This window comes from Stegostoma tigrinum, chromosome 9 (genome assembly GCF_030684315.1).
Source record: "Stegostoma tigrinum isolate sSteTig4 chromosome 9, sSteTig4.hap1, whole genome shotgun sequence".
NCBI classification, from domain to species: Eukaryota; Metazoa; Chordata; class Chondrichthyes; order Orectolobiformes; family Stegostomatidae; genus Stegostoma; species Stegostoma tigrinum.
In genome coordinates this window covers 17683894-17709694 of record NC_081362.1, presented here as the reverse complement: position 1 = coordinate 17709694, position 25801 = coordinate 17683894, and the positions used below count along the sequence as shown (strand labels likewise).

The 25801-nt window shown below is 41.2% G+C and overlaps 1 protein-coding gene across 12 annotated transcripts in view; it reads left to right on the top strand.

Moving 5' to 3' along the window:
• sash1a (SAM and SH3 domain containing 1a) overlaps positions 1-25801 on the top strand; it is a 125553-nt gene that overhangs the window by 48009 nt on the left and 51743 nt on the right. For 4 of the 12 annotated variants that reach the window (XM_048535885.2, XM_048535886.2, XM_048535889.2 and 1 more), the window contains exons 2-5: positions 13646-13774; positions 22841-22891; positions 23029-23078; positions 25079-25119. In XM_048535885.2, the coding sequence (XP_048391842.2) occupies positions 13646-13774; positions 22841-22891; positions 23029-23078; positions 25079-25119 (271 nt within the window). Of the gene's footprint in view, positions 1-800; positions 1602-1858; positions 1882-13645; positions 13775-22840; positions 22892-23028; positions 23079-25078; positions 25120-25801 lie in introns of those variants that run through there. The other 8 variants (XM_059648378.1, XM_059648381.1, XM_048535888.2 and 5 more) reach the window with 7 other exon arrangements.

Below are 25801 nucleotides of genomic sequence, written 5' to 3'. Positions count from 1 at the left end.
GAAATTTGAGTTTATTTTTGCTTGTTTCAGACTTCTAGCGCCTGCAGTTCTTTGTTTTAGTGTTAAGGAAGCATCAAATCATGGCGGGGTGGGGGGGAGGAGAGAGAGAGAGAGAGAGAGAGAGAGAGAGAGAGTCAGTTTCAGGAAAAGAGTTTCAATGAATGAAGTTGAGACAACGGGTAAGAAATGGAAAGAAGTTAAACACCCTGTTTCAGAAGCTGCTCACAAAAGTTCGAGTTCCATTTCTGTTCAATCAGCTTTCACCGTATGTTCGGGGTACACATTCCAGACCATCACAACTTCCCCATTTGAAAGGAGCTTATTTTATCATCAACTCAACTCCAAAACTATTTTGCTTAGTATCTTCAATCTGGACCCTTGGCAGCGGCTGTTCTGCCCGAGGAAACTGAGTAAATGAGGGGGAATCGATCTAAACTTCTCGTCACATTATCCGTTCCTCCAGTTTCTCTGTGCCACCGTTCTATAATGCAAGAAGTGTTTGGGGTGGGGGAGGAGAGAGAAAGAGTGTTAACGTTTAAGTGAAGGGGTGAGCTTTCCTGCGGCCAAAGTTCACAGGCCTCGACTGTGCAGTCTGGCACAGAGCTGCAACTTTCTCTTTGTTAGGCTGTTGATTTAAGTATGTTGCGTGAATACTTGAGCCAAGCAGATGCAGCACTTTGCACACACTACGATTGTTCTCCGTTAGCATCTGACATCAGAGCAGCTTTTGTAGCGAAGTGTTGATTATGGTTGGTTGAGGAGGGGAGGGTGGGAAATGTGGGAGAGAGTCATGTGAAGGAGGAAGAGCTCACTTCGTCAGGAGGGGAGGAGAGGCGGCTGTCTCACGATCTGCACCACACTCGCGGGGATACCCTGTTGCGTTTCTGGTCTGTCGAGGAGGAACCGCTTCGTTTCATCGAATTCGTTCGTCTTGCAGTACCGTCGGCCGTTCCAACACAGCTTTCCGTCCCCCCACCCCGTGTTCACGCCCCTTCCTCGCCTTGACCAACTGCGGAAAAGTTTTGTTTTCGGTCGGAGTTGGACTCTCCCAGACATCTGGCCAAGCGCTGAGGAAACTTTTTGAGGAGTTGATGGGAGGGTATTCGCCGGAGAAGTGACAAGCGGCGAGGTGTCCCTCATTTTCTCCCTTCCCTCTGTCCGTCTGTCTCTTCCCCCCAACCCCTCCCCGGATCGGCGGAGAGGCCGAGAGCAGAGAGTTGGAAGGGGAGGTGGGTTGGGGGGGAGAGCCGGTGTGGGACTGTGGCTGGGCTATGAGGAGTGCATTGCCCGCTGAGATCCTCAGGGGATTGGGAAGAAATCTTGCTGAGCGGGTCGAGTCTACTTTCTCCCCTCCTTGCCATTCCCCTTTTGAAGCCATTTGTCGTCTGCTGCAGTGATTGATAGCCGGGTCGCAGCTTCACCAGTGACTCGTATGATCCGGTCCGAGGGGCAAAGCCCGGTGGTAAGCTGCTGTCGATTGGAGGACTTTGGGGAGCAGTGCAATGGATGAAGACCCCGATACTCCCCATGAGTGTCCGCCTCCCTCGGCCGACCTGCCCGAAGCGTTCTGCACCCTCTGGAGTGATATGATGGGGATGTTGGTGAGTTGGGGGAGGGGGATGTGGGTGGTGTCATTCAGGAAGGTTCAATTGTTCGGCGGTTTCCTTCTGGGGGAATAAGCAAACCGAAGGAAGTTCGGTCAGGAAGAGCAGATGTTGTTGAGGAGACTCTCCGAGCGAATCTCCAGCAGTTACTTCAAAGCATTTTCCAACTCACTTGTCTTTGCATCTCAGTTCTTTCTCGGGTTTAATTGCCTCACTGTTTCGTTTGATCTGGTCCATATTCTGCGCTAGCGAACACACTCTCAAGTTGCATGTTCAGGTATTAGACACGTACTCACCAGAGGTTTGGGAACAGAGCTATTCACCTTTCTGTCAACTGTGGCTGTCAGTCGGTTAATCTCAACATGCTGGTGTACTTTAACTTTTGATCAGTGAAAGGATACTCGGGTAGTTCTCTCTTGTCAGTTCGGGAGCCTTGAAGCACCTGGGTCAGCTCGAGTACTCGTAGACATCTGACCAGCTGGAGCTAGCGTCAGATTCGTACATGTTCGGATATCTGGCGCATCGTTAGCAATCGTCTACGGAGCTGTATTCAGATATTGGACGCACAGTTACTAGTTGTAATTTTAGACATGTTCAGCTGTTTGATTTATCTTCGGTAGTGGCCAGTTTAGGTATCTGATGTACTTGTTGCCATTAAGTAAGAGGATCTCGTAAACTTGCTCAAACTATCCGTAATAAACGCATGGTTTTCATGTACCTGACATATTGGCAATGCTTAGGTTGTGTGTTCAGGTATTTGATGTACTTCTAGTAATTCCAGGTTTGAGTGTGTCAGCCTGGTGTTATATTGGTACTGGTCAGTTTGAACCTCTATAGGTATCTGGACTAGTATAAATGGTCAAGTTAAGAGTGTAGCTGACACGTTAATAGCTGTTAGTTTGACAGCCACCTGATGTTGTAACTACTACTATGGTTAATTGAACAGTGTTCAGGTATCCAAGAAAGTACTCGTAATGATCAGTCGGAGGTTGTTCTGGTATTTGACACACTTAATAATGGTCACTTGGTGCATCTGTTATCTGTGGTGCAGTCTTAACAATGGTCAGTTAATTTATGTCATTAACTTGTTGGTACTGATAGTCATTTTGAAAAAGTCCAAATATTAGACATGCTTTAACAACGGTCACTTTGAGAGTTTTTAGTCATTTGTTGTGTTATTACCAAAAGTTGGTATCTCATTTTTGGTTACTTATGGTCAGCTTGCAGGGTGTGAGGTCTCTAATGAGATATTACGTGAGGTCAGTTTCCATGTGTCCACTTAGGTGATGCAGTTTTACTTGTGGCAGATCCAAGTGTGTTCATGTCCAATGGAATTTTATAACAGGCTAATGTAATCATGTTTGGGGTATCTCTAAGCTTTCAGATGCATTGTTAGTGACAGTCACTTGTATTATCTAGTTAGTGACGGTCAGCTCATGTGTCAGGTGTTTGACTGACTTCCGTATTGAGCAGCTGAGCATGTTCAGTGTAGTAAACTTGAAAAGTGTTCAGGTATTTGACACGCTGTTACCACCGTCTTTGAGAGCTCAGGTGTCTCTTATACTGTTAACAGCCATCTGTTTGTGTGTTCAGCTTTCACAGTGTTGCTCATGGTCATTTTGAATGTTCGAGAAGTTGATCCATTGTAACTAATGGTCAGCTTGAGAATATCTAGAGTCAGTTAAAGGTTTAAAGTTCTGTTGCTAATGGTCAATTCAGGAGCATTTAGGTATGTGATGAACTTTTCCAGTGATCAACTGAAATAAGTTCAGGTAGTTCACACAGTTACAAAAGATTAGTTTGAACACATTCAGGTATCTGATGCACTTGCACATCAGTCTGTCTTATTCTTTCAAATACCTGAACACATTGTTTGTAATGATCAGTCCCATGTGGTTAGTTTTCTGGTACATTGTTGCAAATGGTCATTTTCAGGTAAGTGACACTCAAAATTAGTAACAGTTCAAGCATGTCCTGATATTCATCTATTACTAATGCAAAATCCAGATTGTGTCAAGTTATGTAATAGCTGGCGCCGGTGGTCATTGTGCTCTGCAGTGTTAGATGCACTGTCAATCCATGCGTGTTTACCTACTTGATGTTCAATCATGAATTGTCCGAATGCATTCACATATCTGATGAATTGTTAACAATGGTCAGTTGCATGTTCACAAATCTGTTAACAGTAATACTATTGGTCAGTTAGTGGTCAGGTTTCTGGCATGTTGTTACCAATGATTTATTTGTGCGTGTTCAGGTATTTGATGTGTTGTCACTAACAACCAGTTCAAATCTGTTCAGTATTCTGTTGCAATGTTACTCCTGTTCAGTTAGCTATACATATTAATATGGTTCAAGCCATGTCCAAGTAATTGGCACATTGTTGCCGGAAGGTAATTCAAGCTTGTTCACTTATCTAACATTAACCAAAAAAAAAAGTTATTCTGACGTTTCATGTATTATTATTAATGACAAGTACCAGTGTGTTCCACTTTCTGATGCAGGGTTGCTAACAGCTAGTTTGAGTATGTTCTGATATTGGATACACTATGGTCACTTCAACTATATTCAGATTGTTGATGTTCTGTTACTTGATTATTTTGAATGTATTTTGTGAAACTTTATATGCAAACTTGAATTGGATATCACCTTGTGAAGTGAAATTCTTTTGCATTGACAGTCGTTATCTCTTATGCACTTACAAGGAGAGATCAAATTCTGTTTAGTCAGCTCCCCAAGATCTTTGCCTTCAGACAGATAAATCCAGTTACAGTTGGCCACCAGTTACTTGTTTGAAAATTCACTGGTATCAGTGTTTTTTTTAAATCTTAGAAATTAAGTCTCCATTATGTTCAAGATTGTCCTAAGCCCCATAGAAGTGGTTCACAATGTATAAGAATTTTGTTTGAGCACAAACTTCCAGGAGAGCTTTGTGTAATCTGATCATTTTGCATATCATTTCTATTTCTCTCACATTCCTAAGAAATTCTATAATGCATTATCTATGGTCATGACTTATACATATCCTCGCAAATCAGTATCAAAAGTCCAGACTATAGGCTCCCTCTCGGTGTAGAAAGGTCCAGTCCTTAAGCTGGCCCCCGATATTAAAGGCCTAGCACTTGGGCTTCCTCTAAGTGTAGAAAAGCTCAGTATATAGATTGTGACTTGGTAAATTGTAATTTTTTTTATTCTTTGCTGTTTGGGATATGAGGCATAAGAAACAGCCAAGACTGGAAAACTTTCTTAAATAATTAGTTTTACTGGCACAACAGCTTTACGAGCAAACATGCTTCCAGTCTTATGCAACTCAAAAGCAAAAATGAGATTCTTTTTTCTGGACAACTGAGTGGCTAATTTTTAGATGACGTCTTCTTTGAATTGCTTCTTGTTCTGTCCCTTTGGGATCTCTAAGTTTTTTTGTTTTTATATCCTTTTTTTGTTGCTGCAAAACACTTACTAATGTCTTTGACAGTTTCCTGTAGATTTCCAAGGTCCAGCCAGACAGCTGTCTTATCTTTTAACTTGCTCTAATCTTTCTAAAAGTACAGCAAGTCTCTTGAATAACTTTGTCTCCAACCGTCCAAAATGACAATAGTGTACATGAATTTTATCCAGCTTTCCCAGCATATCAGTGGATTTTCATCACATTTAATAGTTCTGTATTCTTTGTTAAATATTTTTAACCAAGTTTTGCTTACATCAAATTAATGTAAGATTTGCAGCCAATCCTTTTTAGTTTTGCTTCAAACCTGGCATTAAAAATTTATGTTGAGGAGTCCTAAATTCTTTATTTCTCCCACAAGTGAGTGGGAGAAGAGGAACTTAGTTAAATTTGATGATTCTTTGAATCTGAGTTGTACTTATCACAGATATAGTTCAGGTTTGTTACAAAAAAAGACTGAAGTCACTATGGTATTGACACAAAAGTCTTTTTCCTTATACAAAAGAAGAAAAAAATGTGGTTCTTATAACACCCTGTGTAATAGCAAAATGAGTAGATATAACTTTCACCCAAGGATGTGGTTCATAGATTTTTCATGTGGTTTACTAGTTTTGCAATAATCTGAGATTCAGATCTGAGTGGTTTCAAGCAACAAACTTTAACATAAATGATAAATAACAGTATATTTATATACAGGTTTTATACAACTATCCAATATTGAATAGCAATCAGTCAGCACAATCTGGTCCCTTATGATGTGCCATTCAAGCTGATCAGCTTGCAGCCTTCTGTGGATGGACTTCCAACTATCTAAGGGACTCTGAATGAAGTTGAGACTAAAGTGGTCCCATTCTCCCACTGTTTAACTACCCTTGTCTGCGCCAACACATGACCATGAGCCAGTTGCCTCACACATAATAGATTTTTACGCAAGATCATAACACGTGTTATCAGAAGCAGGCCATGTTTTCACCGTAAGACTATTTTATGGCAAGATCGTAGAGAGGTGGAGCGGGGAGGAAAGGAAATCTGAGGTGATTGCTTATTTCTTACCTACATGTTAATACACAGGCTTAATGTTTAATAAACTAAAAAAATCCAAATTGTTATCTATTGTGTCAAAGTATTTAGGAATGTAAGAGCAGGACTGTGAAATTCAGCCCTTCTAAGCCTGCTCTGTCATTCACTTGGCTCATAGCTAATCATCTATCCCAGAAACAGAAAATAATAGAAATACTCAGTAGGTCATGCAACATTTGTAGAGAGATACAAAATCAACATTTTAGCTTAATGGGCTTTCGTCATCTGTTCCAGTTCTGATGAAAAATCATTGACCTGAAGTGTTAACATTGTATCTGTCTTTAGAAGTTGCCAGGTCCACTGAGTGTTTCCTGCAAAGTTTTGAAATTTCATTTTCAGCTCTGTGGCATCTGCAGTATTTTCTTTTATTTATAGTTTTACTTAGTGTATCTTTTACTTCAAATTTACTTAATGCAGTTTTGTTTGAAATATCCTACCTGTTTCATGACCCCCACAACCCCCAAATTGTAAGAAATTTTGTCAGAAATTGCCACAAAGAACTAGTAAGTTTAAAAATTTGAAAGCATAATCTTTTATCCTTCTTGTCACCATACTATCATTTGACAATATTCTTCTGAAGGCTTAAATTTTTAATAATTATTGCATTAATGTTTTTCCTGCTCCATAATTTTGCATTGACTTGCATGCAGAAGAAATATGCTTGGCAATCCTAACTACCACCATTGACGGGGTTCTTGAAAACCAGAATCACTAGTACCCAAGACAGAAGATCCATTGTGGAGTTTCTGGAAAGTCCTGTAAACGGTTAACGGGCATAGCATGCATTTGTCAAATTTTTTCCCGTACCATACAATTTTACAGTGAAGAAACAGACTATTCAGATCAATAAATACATACTGTTGTTTATACTGTACATGGAGTTCCTTCCGTCTTGCCAATCTCAGCTAATCAATATTACCTCGTTGAGTAAAAATATTGCTCTGAATTCCTAATTGCGTTTCTTAGTTCTGTCCCTGACAAGATGAAACATTTCCTCTATGTCAAGCCTGTTGAACCCTTCATTGTTTTAGTCAGTTATTGGCTTAGCTCCCAGTATTTTGTGATCATGCATGAGATGAGTTTCCAATGGTAAGGTCAGCATTTATTGCCTATTCCTAATCGATCGCGGAAAATGGTGGAAACCACTGTAGTCATTTTGGTGTGAGTGCACCCACAAGTTGATGGGGAATTTGAGGAATCTGAATTCAAGAATTAACCTAGGCAAAATGAAGGAATGACAATGCATTTCCATGTTGGGTAGTGTGTGTCTAGGAGTAGAACTTAAATATAGGGTTTTCACATGCATATGCTGTCCGCCATCTTCTAGTCGGCAAAGAAAAACGCACATTTGGGAGGTGCTATTGAAGAGAGCTTACCAGGTCGCGGCACTGCATCCAGTAGGTGATGTGCATTGCAGCAACACTGTGCCAGTGGTTAAGGGAGTGAATTTGTAAGGCAATGGTGGATGGGGTACCAGTCAAGTGAATTTCTTTGTCCTTGACATTGTTGAGCTCCTCAAGTGTAATTGGAAATGGACTCAACTAGGGAACTATGAATTATTCCATCACGTTGCAGACTAATGCCTTGCCAGTAGTGGGATGGACTTTGGGGAGTTGGGAGTTGAGTCACTTGTTGCAAAATACCTAGGCCCTTAACTGTTCTTGTAGCCACAGTTTTTCTGTATCTAGTCCCATTTGTTTTCTGGTCAATGATAAAGCTGCCAGAATGTTGATTGGGAGGAATGCACTGATGGTAGTGCCATTGGATCTTAAAGGGAGGAGGGTAGACTGTTGGCACAGAAAATGCTAGAAATACTTAGACCAGGCAACATCAGTGGCAAGGGAAATAGTCAGTATTTCAGATAGGCTGGTTTCCTCTACAGATGCTGCTTAACCTGCTTAAAATTATCAGAATTTTCTATTTTTCTTCAGATTTGCAGCATCCATGCTGTTTGCTTTTGTTTCCCTTTTTGAAGATGGTCGTGTTCAACACTGTTGTTACTTGCCACATTTTCAGTCCAATCCTGGATGTTGTCCAAGCTTTGCTGTATGTAGGCACAGACTGCTTCATTACTTGACAGTTTGCAAAAGGCACTATACGCTCGGCAATCATCTGCAAATCACTCTTCTGACCTTTATTGTGGAGGGAAAAATCATTGAAGAAGCAGCTAAAATTGGTTGGATTTGGTACGCTGCCTTCTCAAGAACTCCTGTCTTGAGATGATGTTCTGGAATGATGAGTCTGCTACGCCAGAGTCATCTTGCATTTTGCTCTTTTTAAATTCAGCCAGATGACCTTTTGCACCCCTGATTCCAAGTTATTCTTGGGCTCCATAATCAAATGCTGCCTGCTTTATCTCTGGATTTCAGCTCTTCTCTACATGTTTGGATCCACCCTTTGATGCGTCTGGAGCAATTGATCCTGACAGAACCTAAAACTGAACATTGGTGAGCAAAGTACTGGTAATTGCAACTGTAGTAAACAGTACCACTTTCCAGTTCTGTGCTGATGATTGGGAATAGTTTGGAGTTGCGGGTGGAGGGGTGAATGGATTTGTTCTGACTTTTGTGGATGAGACCTATATGGGCAGTTTTTTTCACTTTGTAGGGTAGATGTCATTGCTGTTGCTATTCTGGATGGTTTTGGACAAGAAGCATGCATTTTTCTGAAGTGTAAGCTTTCGGCACTGTAGCAGAGATGTTATCAGCTCAGCAGTTGGGGTTGTTTCATTGTTCTGGTTTCTTTCCTGTGATTTGATTATTTTGGTTTATTTCCTGCTATTGACTAGTAAAATTGTTTGGAGATGACTTGTTGAGCTGATTGCACAGCTGTGACTGGAAGAGTGTTCATGTATTCGTCGAGGGGCAAAGGGCATGAAACGGAGTAACTGCCACTGGGTGTTTTGATCGAATTCTGATAGAATGCAATGCTTTCACCATTCTGAAGAATTATTGTCAACAAACTTCTTTGGAGATTGCAAACTTACAAAATGTGTAACTTTGTAGATGTAATTTGTTTACAATTCTACACTGCTTTAAATAACAAGTTGAGTCTTTTGTGGGGAGCAAGTGGTTTCTTCTTGAATTTACATTGGAATTAACTTGAAAAAAGTTGAATAATTGAAAATGATATTTTCAGGATATGTGCACCAGTGCATATGCTGGCAGCTATCGTGATTCAGAGAAGGAATATGTCATTTTTGGGACAGCAGTTTATAACTCATGAGGTGCTGCCAGGCTAGTGCTTGGATCTCAGACACTTATGTATTTGTATCTGTATCAGTTGCTCAGACGAGTGAACCAAGAGTAATGTGTTTCTGTTTTGCAGATGATTCAAAACCGGGCAGGGAAAGCGAGCGGTGAGGAGAACTGGACCAAGGATATAGAGTAATGCATATAGAGTAAATAAATAGACAAGAGTTAACAGTTGGAATATAATAAAAGGATGTATGAAATTATCCACTTTGGGATGATGAAACAATTTGTTTTTAAAGATGAGTGTACAATAAGTGTTGAGATTTAATGGAATTTGTGTGACCTTACACGCACATCATAAAGTCAATGTGCAGGTAATCTTTGGCAGCCTTCTGTGTTATGAGGTGCTCCTTTGCACCTTGGTGATAAACTGTGTATAATATCGCCCGGTGTCATTCAAAAACTCTTCTGGCATAGCCGAGCCTGCTGCGCTCACTGCTGATGTAGACAGTGGATTGAGAAGGTGCAGGATTTTCTGGTTTCTGTTTTCTCTTTGCCCTCTTCTTGGCCAGCTGAGATTTCCATTCCTCTTTATATCTCTTCCAATGGACCCCCACCCCCAAGATACATACACACCACAAACACTGGTCAGCCTCCCAGCAATCTCACCTCTTTGGCGACCCAAGCTTGCCTCCACTGCAGCAGCAGAGAGTCAGCGCCAGGACCGCCTCAACGATGGAGAAGCTGTCAGGAACCCAAACGCACCTCTGTCACGACCACAGCTGTTTTCTGTTTGTCTGGGTCCACATCTGCCACCGTCATAAGCTCTCTTGCAGCTGTTCTTCTGGCAGAGGTGTGGATATCCAGCAGGTCATGACTCAATGGCTGGTTCACCATACACAGGGTCTTTGGGTATATAGCTATTCTGTTTGTGAAATTTCGATATGTGCAGTATCAACAGCATCCACTTTTATGATGTCAGCACTGACTGATGGCATCGTGGCTATATTCTGGGCCATGCAGTTTGTGTTCCTGACTCTGGTCGAATCAAATTGTCAACAGACTTGTGAGAGTCCGTATCCCTGCAGGTATTTCTCAGGATGGAATGTTATTGAGGCATCATTGGCATGGAGCAAATGTATTGAGGACTTGGCGCACTTTATTCTTGGATCTCAGGTGGGTATAAGCTAAACAGCTATCCATCAATTCTGATGTGTAAGTGGACACTCTCTGAATATGACCTGTAGTCACATGACTGCAACAAAGAGCAGATCGTGAATTTTTTTGACCTCAGTGAATTTCAAAGGATTCAGATATTCTCCATCATAGCTGACCTTAATCACTACAGTGTCGTGGAAATGCTGTGCATTCAAGTACAACAAGCAAAGAGAATGCAGATGGTAAGATGCATACAGGTACAACATTGGCATTTATCTGACAAAATGGGAAATGCCAGGATCTGTCCTGTTCCCAAGAAAGCAAGTCTTATCCAGCTGGGCTGTACTTCCCCAAGTTTACTTCCGGTCATCAGGGAAGCAGTGTTACAGGCAATGCTGGCAAGCAGTGCTTCTGTAACAATTTGCTTGCTGATGTTCAGTTGGTTTGATTTATTTACTGTCAAATGTATCTTATTACAAAAATAGAGTGAAAAGTGTTGTATGGTGCTATCTTAAAACATAGACAATAAAAACAGAAAATTAAAGGAAATGTGTCCAAGTTTACAGCCCTCTCTTGTTAAGTTTTCTGACACCGGCCTGGTGGCCAGGCATGTGTCCCCTTTGCCATGCCACTGCCACTGGAATGAAATTCACCACTCTTGGATGCCACCTGGCCTTCACTGACGCTGTCAGCATTATGAGTCCCCACTGGATCTCTTGAATCTCCACTGGGCACATACGCTGTCGAGAACCCAAGCTTGCCTCCACCGCAGCAGCTGAGAGCCAGCGCCAGGACCGCCTCAACAATGGAGAAGCTGTCAGGCCCCCAAACGCACCTCTGTCACGACCATAAATCCACACTGCTGGGCCCACCCACTGATGCACCAAGACCCAGATGCCAGCCTGGCTTTAGGTCGTTCATGGCGCAGTGGTCGTGTCTGTACTTCTGAGCCAGGAATCCCAGGTTCAAGCCCTACCAGCTCAAGGTGTGTCCTAACATCCCTGAACAGGTTGATTAGAAAATATCAAATAACTTGGCTTGGACTGATGCGTGGCACAGGTGCTGCTTGCCATTCAAGTGCCAGGTGTTGATTGTCTCTAACAAAACGGATTCTAATGGATTCCTACCAACCATGACGTAACCTTTTTCAAATGACCCAATATCAATGCTTTAAATTCATTTGAAGAGTATGGACATCATTGACAATGCCGGTGTTAATTGCTCTTGCAAAGTTTGAATATAATGGTGTGGCTAGTTATGGAATGTCAGAGAGCAGTTAAATATCAACTTATGTTGCTGTGGGTCTTGATGGACATAGTGGACTAAACCAGGTAAAACAGGTTGATTTCGTCACTAAAGAACATGAGGATTCACGTGTTCAGGTGGATTTTAATGACAATCTAGTGGTTTCACATCACCCAGCCATCAGTGCTGTCCTTTTACTTCAGATTTTATTTATTTGAATTTAAATTCCCAGCTAACAAATGGGATATGAATTCATGTCTCTGAATAGTTTGTGAGTGTAGCTTTTCTCAAGCAGTAATGAAAGCATTATACTAATACTCCTTAATATCCTTACCCAACACCATTGGTGAGCAACTTAATTAGGCTAATTAAATAAATAGTATGGCTGCAAAAACAGCTGGGTATTCTGCAGCTGTCAATGATCATCTAATTCTCTCAAGTCTGTCCACCATCAGTCATGAACAAGTCAAGATTGTGATGTACAGTTCCAGCAATGCTCAGGAAGTTTAATGACACCCAAGATGAAGCAGCTCATTTAATCAGCACTCTATACCTCCTCAAAATATTCACTTACTCCGCCACTGCTACATCATGGCCGTAGTATGCATCATGTACAAGGTGTACTAATGGAACTCCCCAAGGCTACTTACACACCTGTACCGCTTAAACCTGGGCATTGAGCATTCACCTGAGACACTCCTCCTTGGCAAATAGCATCCTGAATTGGCATTACATCATCTTCCCTTCCTTATTGCTGGGTTAAAATTCTCAAACTCCTCATCGAACAGCACTGTGAGTGTACCTATGCTGTGCATCAGATTCACTCTCATCATTTTCAGGACAGTTTGGGACGGACAATGAATGCTGGTGTTGTCCAAGATATGCCAATCTCATGAGTGACTAAGAAAGAATCTTGCATTTCCAAATTCTTTCGATGTGATTCTTGGAGAGGCCAATGTTTACATTTGGTTACAGCAAGTGATTTGGAAAGCGAATGACTTTTATCGCAAGGGGGTTGCAGTACAAGTCTAACTAAGTTTGCTGTAACTATAATGGCATTTGGTGAGATCACACCAGGAATAGTGTCCAGTTTTAATCTCCTTATCCTGCCTTCAAGTGGCTGCAGTGAAGATTCACTAGATTGACTTCTCAGATGAGAGGGTTGGAGTATGACAAACAATCAATATATTCTATGTTCTCTGGCATTTAGAAAAATGAAAGCTGATTTCATTAAAATGTATAAAAATCTGTTAGACTTGTCAGGGTTAATGTTTGAAGGCTGTTTCCCTTGGCTGAAGAATAAACTGGGTCGTAGATATGAAATGAGTGGTTGGTCATTTATGTCACATGAGGAAGTTATTCACTCTAGGTTCTGAATCTTGGGGAATTTTCTATCCAGAGTGTCACGGATGCTCAATTGACGAGCCTACTCAACTGAAATTGATAGAATTTGGGACACTGAGGAAATCAAGGGATACAGAGACAGGGTAGGACATTAGAGTTGAGGTAGATTTCACACGATATTTTTAAATGACCCGTGCAGAAGACTTCAGGGGCTTTATGTTTCTATTTCTGTGGTCCTGATTATGTTTTAAAAAAAACAACTAAGTGATTTGCTGAGGTAGTCAAGAGCCAGATATCGCTTATCTAAAACAGACCAACTCTAACAATGCAGCGGGCCCTCAGTACTGTGCTGGATTGTCGGTGTGGATTATGGGCTGAAACCTCTGGAGATGGTTAAACCTACTTTCAGCTGACTCAGTGGCTAAGAGTACTACTCCCTGAACTACAGCTGATGCAGTCAGTTTGCAAGCAAAGACTGGACATGCACAACTGGAATATATTGGGAGGTATTCAGTTCCTTCTCTCTTGTTGTTAGACTGAAATTTCACACAGTGCTGTCTCTTTCCTTCCAAAAGGATGGATCACTGGGAAACATTGATGACCTGGCTCAGCAGTGCACTGAATACTACAACACTTGCCTCAGTGAGGTGCCAGAACAGATGGAAGAGCTGTGCACACAGAGAATCTTGGAGGACCTTGAACTGGTAAAATAAAATTTCTCTCCTCCTTTGGGAGACCTACGTGTTTTTGGTCAGTCAAATAAAAGAAGACTATTTCATGACTTCAAATTATGTCAGTGTGGTTCAGACATGAAGTGGTTGTATTGTAGGAAACATTGCAGCTAATTTATGGACAGCAAGGTCCCACATTCAGCAAGAAATGAGACTGATTTCTTGAGATGTTAGTTGAAGGAGAACATCGCAATACAGCAAATTCAATTATATTTGAGGGTCTTGTAATTAAATATTAGATTTTATCCATTTGATTTGTACTGATCCTTCCTACACCAACTCCTCTCAATCACCAGTTTATTTCTGAACAGGCCTTATTTATACTATGTGGTGGATTCGGAAATAAACAACGGAAATGATGGTCTAAAATAATTGGTAGAGCCACTTTTGAGTCTTAGTTGGAGTGAGCATGTCTCAAGATAGCCAACAACTGAATCATTGTATTTCAGGTGTTATGCAGGTCAGCATAGGAGTTAGGTACCAGAACCAATGGCATGATAAATGACTTGGTAATCACTTTGTAATTTTGCATGAAGAATCATAATTGGCGTGGGGAAATTGTGACATTGGATTTTTTAATTCACCTGAGCAGAATCGGGGCTTTAACAAAAGATGTTGGGGAGAAGCAAATGAACTTCTTTGCCTGAGATTGGAAATTACATCTGAGATGTGGCAGTGAGCCAGACTGTAGAGTGGTTGGCACACACATATCTAAAGACTGCTGCAATCGTACAGCATTGGCAGTTTCCACTGCCAGTCAGCAAGCAAAGTTGATTTCAGTGTCATGCTCCACCCTCTACACTCTTAACCTTCTATCGGTGAACATGCTTGATGAAAGCCTACAGCACCGTGTAAAAGGATAGTGAAATATTTAGAGGTTAGTTGCTGGATTGTCTTCTAGCTAGTGGTGCAATTCTGCACATTTTTGGATCTTTCCTGTAATTTTCTAAAGTTTAATTAGTCTGTAACAAGTAGTCTGGCTGGTGCTGAAGTAAATGTTTAGTGGTTAAAGCTGGGGCTTAAATGAGTTGCTTCCAGATGTGGGTGACCTGGAAAGCCATCTTCTTGCAAATGAGCCTGACTGGGAGAATGAACAGAGGTTGTGCAGAGCAGGACAAGTTGCCAAAAAACAGGAGTAAAGAGAGAGAAGGGCTCTCAAGTGTTATAAGGAGGAAATCTTTAAACTCAACCTCAGCAGTGCCCAATCCTTGAAATGTGTTCACTTCAAGGAAAAAAGGTTTTGACTGAAATCTGCCAACTTCTGCAGTTACAGCTGCATCTTCCAAGCAAGGCAAGAATCTCATTAGTTTTGGCTGTCAAGTTCTGACTCTTACTTGTTCACCTCCTTGCAGGCTGTTGTTGGATATAAGCAACATTTTGCAGTTCTGGTGGACTGCTTTAAGAGGTTGCTGAGGTGCCCAATAAAAAGTGAGAGAGCTTTGTCTTTTTTTAAACTTGTTAGAGGCAAGGGGACAGGGCAAACAAGGGTTTGCTCAGATTAGAAGCTTTCCGATGGTGCGGGGAGGCTCTAAAGTCCTTGATACTGATTTCCCGAATCTAAGAAATTCCATTCCCTCAAACTGCTGCTGGTGTGTGATCACAGGTTAGAATTCTTGCACGTCAGTGCTCATTATTCTGGTATAGCTGCCATGGTTTATTGATTCTGCAGCAGTACTCTGTGCCAGGTACATTTATTACACTGTGGCAAACCAAAGGGTGTCTGTTGGGTGGAAAGGTTATCCACTATTAACCGGCTCCTATCTTGGAGCCCATGGAGGTGTGCAATGTATGCCTGCAGATAGAAAGAGCCCTGCTGCCACAAAAATTTGATACAGCACACCATTGGTGTTCTGAATAACGCTGCTGTCTTGGTCACTTTGCAAGAGCCCCCCATTACTCACTTGCACTGTTCTCAAGATTTGTGATCACTTGTTACACAATCTAGCCATGAAGAAGGGACAACCTTTGCTACCTATCAGGTGAGATGCCAAAGAGCAAGAGAGAGAATTGGAAAAATATCAAGTAATTTGTGATTGCCAATTATCTAAGCCATTTCTCCCTATTCATCAGCAGTACGTCACACTTTGTTTCCCTTCCTCGTAATGATCAAATCACTCACGTTGCAACAATGGAAAATGCATATTCCCCAATTAAATTTGTCAGTGGGCCCTTGGCATAATACACAGAAATAATTTTTGAATTTTTGGAAGTATGGGGAATTATAGTCATGGCCAATCAGAATTGACTTCCTTAATAGTTGCCCCCGCCTTTTCTCCTTAGTATAAATTGTTATGATCTTTTGAAGTTTGACATTGTTGCATTTGTCCTGATGTTCATAGATCAAAAAGTTTCATACGTCACTCGTCTCAGCAATATTCAAGCATGCTCATTTCCCTCGGTCTTTGCGAGTGCTCTAACAAGATACTTTCCTAATGGCTGTAGGGAATGATTGGAATGTGGCTGAACAGTTATTCAGAAAACAGATGAATTTGGAGGTTACCACCAACAGCTATGAATCTCAAGCCTAGATTCAATCTGCAGAATCTGCAGCGATCTGGACTGGCTGGTTGATGAGCAACAGTAAGGGTTGCAGTGTCAGAATTGGGAACAGTAATACTGTCATCCTGAGAGTGCTCTGCAGGTTCAAACTCAGTGGAGCCACTGCCAATCTTCTGAGAGCAGGCTGATGTGTTGTTGTGATGCCCTGATGAATCCTTTTGAACGTTCATATCTAGAACTATGATCAAGTGCGAGCTTCCAGTTCTGTTTTGTTTTAAAGAAATGCATGGACTGTGGGTGTCTGGCAAAGCCAGCATTTGTTGAAACGAATAGCTGACAAGACTATTTCAGAAGGCATTTTGATTCAGCCACATTATTATAGGTCTGAACTCTCACGTAGGTCGAATCTGAGAAAGGCAACAGATTGCCTTCCCCAAAGGATGTTAGATAGGTTTTAACGACAGTCAATGATGTTCACTGTTAGATGTACTTTTAATTCTTGATTTATTTATTTATTGAATTTTAAATTCTCAGTCTTATATTTGAAAGGATGGGTTCACATTCTGCCAAAAGATCCATTCGAGTTTGGCAGTACACTCGACCTGAGTGGAGCCCTTTACAACTGAGCTCTGGGTTTTTGGTAGGCATTCTAGCAAACCAGGCAGGTGCCTCCGATAACCCAGAAACTGGAGGAACAGCACTTCGTATTCCGCCTTGGAACCCTACAACCCAATGTGGGCTTTAGCTTCTAAATCACCCTACCCACGACCTTATCCTAAGACCAAATCCCACCCCCCCTCACTCCACCTCCTTGACCTGTCTATCTTCTCTCCCACCTATCCGCTCCTTCCACCTCCCTGACCAGCTCCCAACCCCACTTCCTACCTACACTCACCTTTACTAGCTTCACCCCCACCTCCTTGATCTATCCATCTTCTCTCCCACCTATCTGCTCCATTATCCATCTTCTATCACTGCCCCCATCTCTCTATATATTTCAGAGCCCCCTTTCACTCCCCATTTCTGAAGAAGGGTCCAGACCCGAAACATCAGCTTTCCTGCTCCTCTGATGCTGTCTGCCTTCTGTGTTCCTCCAGTTCCACGCTTTGTTATCTCAGACTCCAGCATCAGCAATTCCTCCTATCTCCGATAACTTGACTCATCAACATCCTCATCTGGCTCCTTTGGGACAGAAAGTGTGTGAGTGTATAACATCACCCTGTGAACGCTGGCACCTGTATTATCATCTTAACCCATCATTTTCCTGCATACTGAGCCCACTGTCTCACCAAAGGGAATTCTCCTTTATCCTAGTCTGTAAAATGTATGTAGTTGCAATAGCTAAGTTAGTGGCTGCAAGTATAAAATTAAGCAAAGTCATCTCTGCCTTCCTGCACTGACTGGGTCGTCTCCAGTTATTGCATCTTGAATAAGATTTGCATTTTGGTGAAGGGAGGGGTGGAGATATGTGTTCACATTATCCGCACCTTCAGTAACAGTGAGGTCATGCTTCTAAAGCTAATTAGGAAAAGGACATCTTACTTTTAAAAAAGAAAGATCCATACCATGAAATATGAACTCTGCCTTCACAAAAGTGACTCCAGAAAGTCAAGGCACTTCAGTTATAGCTTGCAGACAGAGATAATATGTCTGCAAAGTTACGTGAAATGCAAATAGCTTTACTAGGTGCTCATAGACCAGCATCACAGAGGGAGAGATTAGCCAGCAGATAGCAAAGCATGCTGCTTTGAAATCAATCATCTCAGAGAGCAAATAGGGAAAAATTTGTCTTGTCTGCAAGATCAAATTCTTTGCTACAGAAGCTCAACGACAATTCTATTTGGAACAGCCAATAGTTTCCCAATCACTGTTTATCTTCAAAAAGCCAAGGAAGCATCCTTCAGGCCTACAAGGTTGCCCGCTGGCATTTTAAGAAATGTCGACAAGTGATCTATTTATTGTTGCTTTGTCAGTAATCTGATAGTTTGGGTAGCACCGTGGCTCAGTGGCTCAGTGGCTGGCTCTGCTGCCTTACAGCGCCAGGAACCCAGGTTCAATTTCATCGTTGAGTGACTGTCTGTGTGCAGTTTGCATATTCTCCCCATGGGTTTCCTCAGGGTGCTCTGGTTTCCTTCCACAGTCCAGAGATGTGTCCGTTAGGTGGATTGGCTATGCTAGATTGCCCATAATGTTCAGGGATGTGCAGGCTAGGTGGATTAGCTATGGGAAATACTGGGGTTGCAGGGATATGGTAGGGCAGTGCAGGTCTGGGTCAGATGCTCCTTAGAGGATTTCTGCAGATTTGATGGGCTGAATGAGCTTTATTTTTGTACTGTAGAGATTCTATAATTTTATAATCTCGAAATTCATGCTTCATAGAATTCCTATAATCTCTACATCTTTTTCTTCTGTGTTTTGCCTGTGTGAAGTGATGTTTTGATGTATTTACATTTTGGGTGTTCTGAAAACAAATGTTTATCCCTTATTTTTATTTAAACATGTCGGAAAGATTATCCTTTTCCAAAGTCACAGGACTCAAAATTTAAGACATTCCTCCTTAAGCATACGTCTTGGTGTCAAATGAGAGGTGAGAAGGGAGAAGATTATTCCTGTTCATTTCTCCCCATCCACAGCACTTCTTACTCAGAAGAGTTGAGAGAGTTTTAGGATTTGAGAGTTAGGAGATGTATGTACATCCCCAGATTATCAACTGCCTCAGTTACACATTAGGCCAGGATCTCAGCTACATCCCATCATATCTTCTGTATGGAGTTTTAAATGAGGTGTGGTTATGTTAAAAAATAAATTAAAACACCTTGTTGAATCTTTAAAAAACTGTTAAAATGAAAGCTACACCATTAAAGTTCAAAGCCTTTTAGGAAATGACCAAATCTAAAATGACAATTTGCAAGCATATTTTCTACCTCCCCTTCTTTAATGCTGTCTGCTGTATGCATTATATTCTCTGACAACAACGAGGGATAGGGTGCCAGTCAGTGCCATATAGTGTGTTTGATATATTGTGGCTATTGTGACTGAATAGCTGCCTGTGTGATTGAGCTGCTTGTGGGTAAAAAAACGTTGAATAGTGTTAGGTGTGAGAGTGAGGTAAAGCACGGGAATAATAACTGACTTCCGATTTGTGTTGTCTTTCCTATTACCCTGCCTTCACTTCTGATGCAAGTACATAGTTGTTTCCTTTTGTAACAAAATAACTTGCTCAAAGCTAAAAACCCAATAGAGGTTCATGCCTTTGTGTGTTGTGTGGTTGGTTTCTGTGTGTGTGTCTGTGAATCTATTTGTTATCATATTTGTGGATATGTATTTGACATCATTGCCAGTTCTTCCTGACAACCTGCATGTAGTTGCATTATCATAATTTCATTATTTGAAATCACCCTGTGTTTGTTAATTGTCTTAATTGGACACCTCCCTGATTCCTGGCTTGTTCAGGCTGAAGTGATAGATTTAAAGATAAAAGCTTTTTATTTGTGGAAGCATCCCCAAAAGGATTTTGTTTACAAAGGACCTTTTTTTGAGGTGCACTCATCATCAGGTCTACTCAAGGTAATGCACTGTCTCACTGCTGTTTCCTGACAGAGGCCAGATACAATTTTAGCTAAAAAGATTGGGGTTACAATGTGGTGATGCAGGTGCAACGTACAGGTGTACAACTGCATATTTGAACACTGCCTGGAGATATATTGAAAATCAAGCAAAATATGAATGAATGAAAGCAAGAAAGAAGTTTAATTTTTATAGCATCTTTCAACATGCCGAAGCAGCATACAGTTCATAAAGTAGCTTTGAAGTGAAGACATTATTGTGTGTAAAACATGGCAGCCAGTATATATACAATGAGATCCTACAAACAATGAGAGAACAAACAGATTATTTGTTTTAGTGATGTCATTCGAAGAATAAGTATTTGTCTGGCCATCCATTAGTGTTACCTCAGGGGGCGGACAGAGCTCAGTTTAATGTCTCACCTGAAAAACCATACCTCTGATAGTACAGCACAGGATGTATCAACCTAAACTGAAAAGAAAATGCTGGAGACACTCAGCAACAACTCTTGTCTGAAGAAGGGTCACAATGAACCTCAACTTTTAACGCTCGCGCGCTCTCTCTCGCGCGCTGTCCCGCTCTCCCCCCTCTCGCGCGCTCTCTCTCTCTCTCGCTTTCTCTCTCTCGCTCTCGCTTTCTCTCTCTCTCTCACTCTCGCTTTCTCTCTCTCTCTCGCTCTCTCTCTGTCTCGCTTTCTCGCTCTCTCGCTCTCTCTCTGTCGCTCTTGCTCTCGCTCTCCCCCACCCCGCAGGTCTGACCCCACAGCTGCTGTCAGACCCGCTGAGTTTCTCCAGCACTTTCTGCTTTTATTTCAATCTCCAGCATCTTCCAGTACTTGGCTTTTATTTCAGTATCAGCCTAATTTCATTTGGATTTGTCTCGCGAGTAAGTGTGCTGTCCTCTTAGGTTACAGTTAATACCCATGGTGTAGCAGTTAAATAAATGAATTACTCAGTCAGTCATTAATACTGTCCACTGACTTTAGTGTTTTCTAAAACTGGTGAGCATTTCAAAAACATGACAGAACAAGATCATTTTTCATGCATATGTTACACCAGGCTTTCCAGCATATTAGAGCGCTGATCACATGGACGTTTGCAAACACTCATGCAAGCTATCTCAAGGATTGAGTTTAAAGCAAACGAAAGCGTTTGCTGCAGAAACAGGGCTGGAAATACTTGGGCCAGGCAGCTTTAGTGGGCGAGCAACACTGTTAACCTTTGTGTAAATATCTAGATTAACTGCTTCTCTCCCCACAGCTCCTTTGTGACCTGCTGAGTGTGTCTAGTATTTTCTGTTTCCATTTCAATTTTTCCAACATCTCCAGCATTCTGCATTTTTTTTCAAAAAGATACGCCACATCCCAAATTGTTATTAGGATTTGTGGCAAACAATTGTGCTGCAGTGCACTCTTCCTGATCAGCATTGAACCATTAAGTTGTTGTCACAAGCAGATCTTGAAATTTAAAACCACAGAAACCACTTCAACAGAAGGAATGGTATGCAAGTGGGAAGCAATGGATGCTTCGATGCCAGTGCCAACACTTTTCAGTTTCTCAGTACATATATTTACTCTTGCTGCAATGAAGAGTTAGCCAAAACTGTGTGCTCGTGTCTCCAAAGTGAGGCTTAAATCTGCTTCCTTCTAATCCAGAGGTGAGCGTGAGATTGGTGGAGACAAATTTGGCATTTGGGAAATTTTGGACAAAGTGGATGCTGATTCCAAACACCTGACCTTCAGCAAATGCTGTAAATGATACCGGTAGTCACATCCCTGTCCCTTTCCTGTTCCGTCTTTCCCTGAGGATGTTCAACAGTTGCACAAATTTCCTTTTTCCTATCACAGCCCTGTTAGACTGCTTAATTAAATTCCAGCTGTTCCTTACTTCACTCCACATCCTCCAGTCTCATGTTGATTTCCCCATGGTTTTTAAGCACTCATGCAAAATGGGTGTCCCTAATTGCCTCTTGAACTGAGTGGCTCGTTGGATCATATCAGAAGACAATTAAGAGTTGCTGTGAATCTGGAGTCACATGTGGGCCAGGTTGGCACATTTCCTTCTGGAAGGAAATGTCCTTCCCTAAAGAACACTGCTGAATTATTGGGCTTTTATGACAAACGCAGTTACTATTATACCAGCTTTCCAAATAGATTTCTTAAAAGTTGAATATCACCAGTTGCCCTGGCAGGATTTGAACCCATATCCCCAGAACATTAGTTTGGGAATGTGGATTACTAGTTCAGTGACATTACCACAACATTATCACCTACCCTTGCTTACCTAGCTATGTAGGTTGCAGGTACCTCACCATTTCCAGCAGACTTGAAGTAAACCAACTGATTCACATTCACACACAGTTACCCAGATAAAATTTCCAACCAGTTTCTCCACTGTGAGGGAGGTACTGTCTTTCTGCTGTGATGTTCATCCAAGGCCCTGTTTGCCCTTCAGGTGAGCACAATTTACAAATAAGAAAACACTGGCTGTACTGTGAAGAAGAGCAGCTGAGTTCTCACCTTTGTTACGGGGTCAATATTTAGCCCTCAAGCAAATCAGTAAAACAGCTTATCTGATCATTGCTGTTATTTTTAGGATCCTGCTATACATGGATCAGTTGCATCTCCTATGTTGAACTCAGCACAGTCTGTCAAAAGCACATCAAGTTTTGAGCAAGTGTTTTAAGATGCACATTATGTTTTTGCCTTTTTAAAGTGAAGATTTTGATTCAGGGTTAAATCCTACTTAAGTGATTCAGATCCAATCAGACCATAATGAGAAACCTTTACTGTCTCTTATTTTGAAAAGTCCCATCCCTGTAATTAAGTTTTCAGACATGTCTCTTTTGATAAACAGGATGCAGTAGCTCCACTGATTCTAGCCTGTTTTGCTCTTGACTTGGCTGTGATAATTTTGGATTGAAAAACTGCCACGTTTTACTGGTTTACAAAGGCTCCATGTGTTCTGATTTTAGGAAAGCTCTGTTGCCAATTCACCATCACCACAGCTGCTGCCTGAATCTTCAGTGAGTACCGTTTCCCTTCAAATCCTCCTGGAAATTGTCCAGGAACACAACACATTTATTAAATTCATCCTGTGATTTCAATATAGCTACTTTTTTTTTTCTTTTTAGCAGTGACTGACTTTGAATTTGTTTCACAGGAATCACGTGCCTTGGGGAGTGCAGTGTCAACACCGGAGAGCGAGAGAGAGTAAGTGATGTTTACAACGCTGGACAGTATCACTGAAATACTTCCTCACTTACGTTTTCAAATAAACGCACCCTATCGCTAAGTATTTGCAAGTGGTATTTCATTCCCTTAACACAAGGGGCAAGTTTGTGTCATTGTCTCCACCCTTCTTTCTGTACGTCTGACAGCCACGTAGCCAGAATGATGAGTCAGCTTCATTTCATAATCCAAAGTTATCCAGGGCAAAGGCAACCTTTCTTTTACAGTTTGCACTAGGTTATAATTACTTGTGTTTATGAAATGTTTAACTCTATCATACAGTGCAGTCCAGATCATTGTAACTCTTGGCATTTTTTTAAAAAAAGAAACTCGTCTTCCCACTAGGTCTTTAGCCAAAGTACTACAAAGCTTGTTGTGTACCCTCTGTTCACTGATCTACCTGTTACTCCCTCTTCAAAACTCATCATGTACTTATTAAATCTCCTTCCTGCTGAAAGAAGGACAATTCTAATTTCTCTAGTTTTACGAGAGAACTGAAGTCCCAGATCCCTGGTACCACTCCTAATTTAGTCCACATGCTTCACCTCCTTCCTAAAGTATAGTTCCCCGGAATAATGTTTTAATGTATTCTGTTATTACTTAGCCCTGTAGTTTATTTAGTTGTTCAGTACAGAATTTGGGTATTGCTGAAATTATAGGCCTGCTGTTGAAGCTTTTCATTTTGCACTCATCAGGATAGACACTAAATTGCGAATGGGAATCTATATACAGCTGGAGAAAAATATGTTAACTGGTTGAAATGTTGACATGGTGAATGCACCAAATATCTGTTATTGCTCTGAGCCTTTGGTTAAATTTTAAGTAAGGCAAGTTGACTCTGGCTGAGGCATTGCCATGAAAAAGGGGTGTTTTAAATTTTAAACCTCTGCTTTTCAGATATGCCCTACGTTTGCCTAATTAGTTTCAACACCCCACCATTTTATTTACCGACCCTGTTATAATTTAGGTTCAGCCTGACCCATCTGTACAAGTTGCCCCACAACTTATCCCAGTTTATATCCTTGGAAAGTTATGCCTCAACCATACCATTCTGGTCGTATTGACTGATTTGCTTCTCCTTAACTTGTCCACCATTTGCAGCTAGTATTTTCTTAGTCTCCTGCCCTACTTGCAATTCAGTTTAAACCTGACTGATCATACTGTTTCAGCACAATTTCTACTTCCAATGCCACTGCTTCTTTTCCCTTTGCTTCCCACCTGATTTGTTAATGTGTCTCATCCCAGTGCCTTGATGCATCTTGAGATTGTTTAGTAGAGTCTGGCAGGCATGCCATTTCAACAGACTGAGAGTTTGTAGTTTCTACAACTGAATGTTCAAATATACAGAGTTTTTCTTTTCCCTGTGAGTAAACCAACCATTCTTCCCAGTGCTATATTATTACGTTTGAATCCGCTCCCAAATCTCTCAATACTTAGTTCCCCGAAATAGCAAAAGCTGCCGAAGTGCATTCATTGCTCCTATCCTTCCTAATCCCTTGAGCGCACTCATCTTTGTATCCCTATCTGTCAGGCGACCATTCTCTGTAATAGAGCTTCCAGAAACCTTAGATGTTCATCCTGACTCCAAGCAATTAACATCACTATGATTTTTCATATATTGACCCACACGTGGTTTCATTCATACTCTGCGTCGGGACCTAACACGTTAACTGCCTTACCCTTCTCTGGGCAAAAGCAGCGCCTAATTCAGAAATGAAACAAAGAACTACAGACACTGGAGCACTGCAATAAAATTGAAATTGCTGGCGAGCCTCAGCAGATCTGGCAGCATTTGTAGGAAGAAGGTAAAATTAACACTTTGAGTATGATAACCCTTCATCAGAACACACTTGATCAGCACTCTGGTTTACCCACAATGAACAGATTTGTTAATTAAAAAGTCCTTGAACTGCAGGCTTCTATTATTCCTTTATCTACCTGTATAGCTTTTTTAATCAAATTACATACTTCACATACCACAGGCATTTGATTTGCAAGTCAAGCTCAGAGGATGGATCAATTGGTGAGTATTGTTTCATTTTGAGAATTAGTGAAAAATCTTTTGACAAAAAGATCCTCCATTTTCCCTTTTAATCTATCTATCAATCAGTATTTTTATTGATGTCTGTCTATTTATATGTTTGTTCATCTGTTTGCCAACTATCCATTTGTTCAGTTAATACTATTGCTTTATCTGAAAACTGAAAGAACTACTGATGCTGTAAATCAGGAACAAAAACAAGGTGCTGGAAGCTCAACAGGTCTGGCAGCATCCGTGAAGAAAATATCAGAGTTAATGTTTCAGGTCCAGTGATCTTTCCTCAGACGGGTCTGACAAAGAGTCACCGGACCTGAAACCTTAACTTTGGTTTTTTTTCTTCATAGATGCTGCCAGACCTGCTGACCTTCCAGCGCCTTCTGTTTCCATTCCTCCTTCTGCCTGGGTACCCACTTATTTATTGTCTATCACTGTATTTGTCTACAGCTGCATCTGTGTGTCCGCCTCTGTCTTGTTCTGTATCTGTCATTCTGTTCACCAGATGTTTTACTTGTGTATCATATATTTGTTTGTGGGCTTGCATATTTGTTCAGGTTTTTACCTTATCTACTGATTGGCATTTAAACTATGTTAATCTTTGTATCCATATTTATGTTTCTATTTCTAACTCTAATTTTCTCTTACCCAATCAATAACTATCATACAT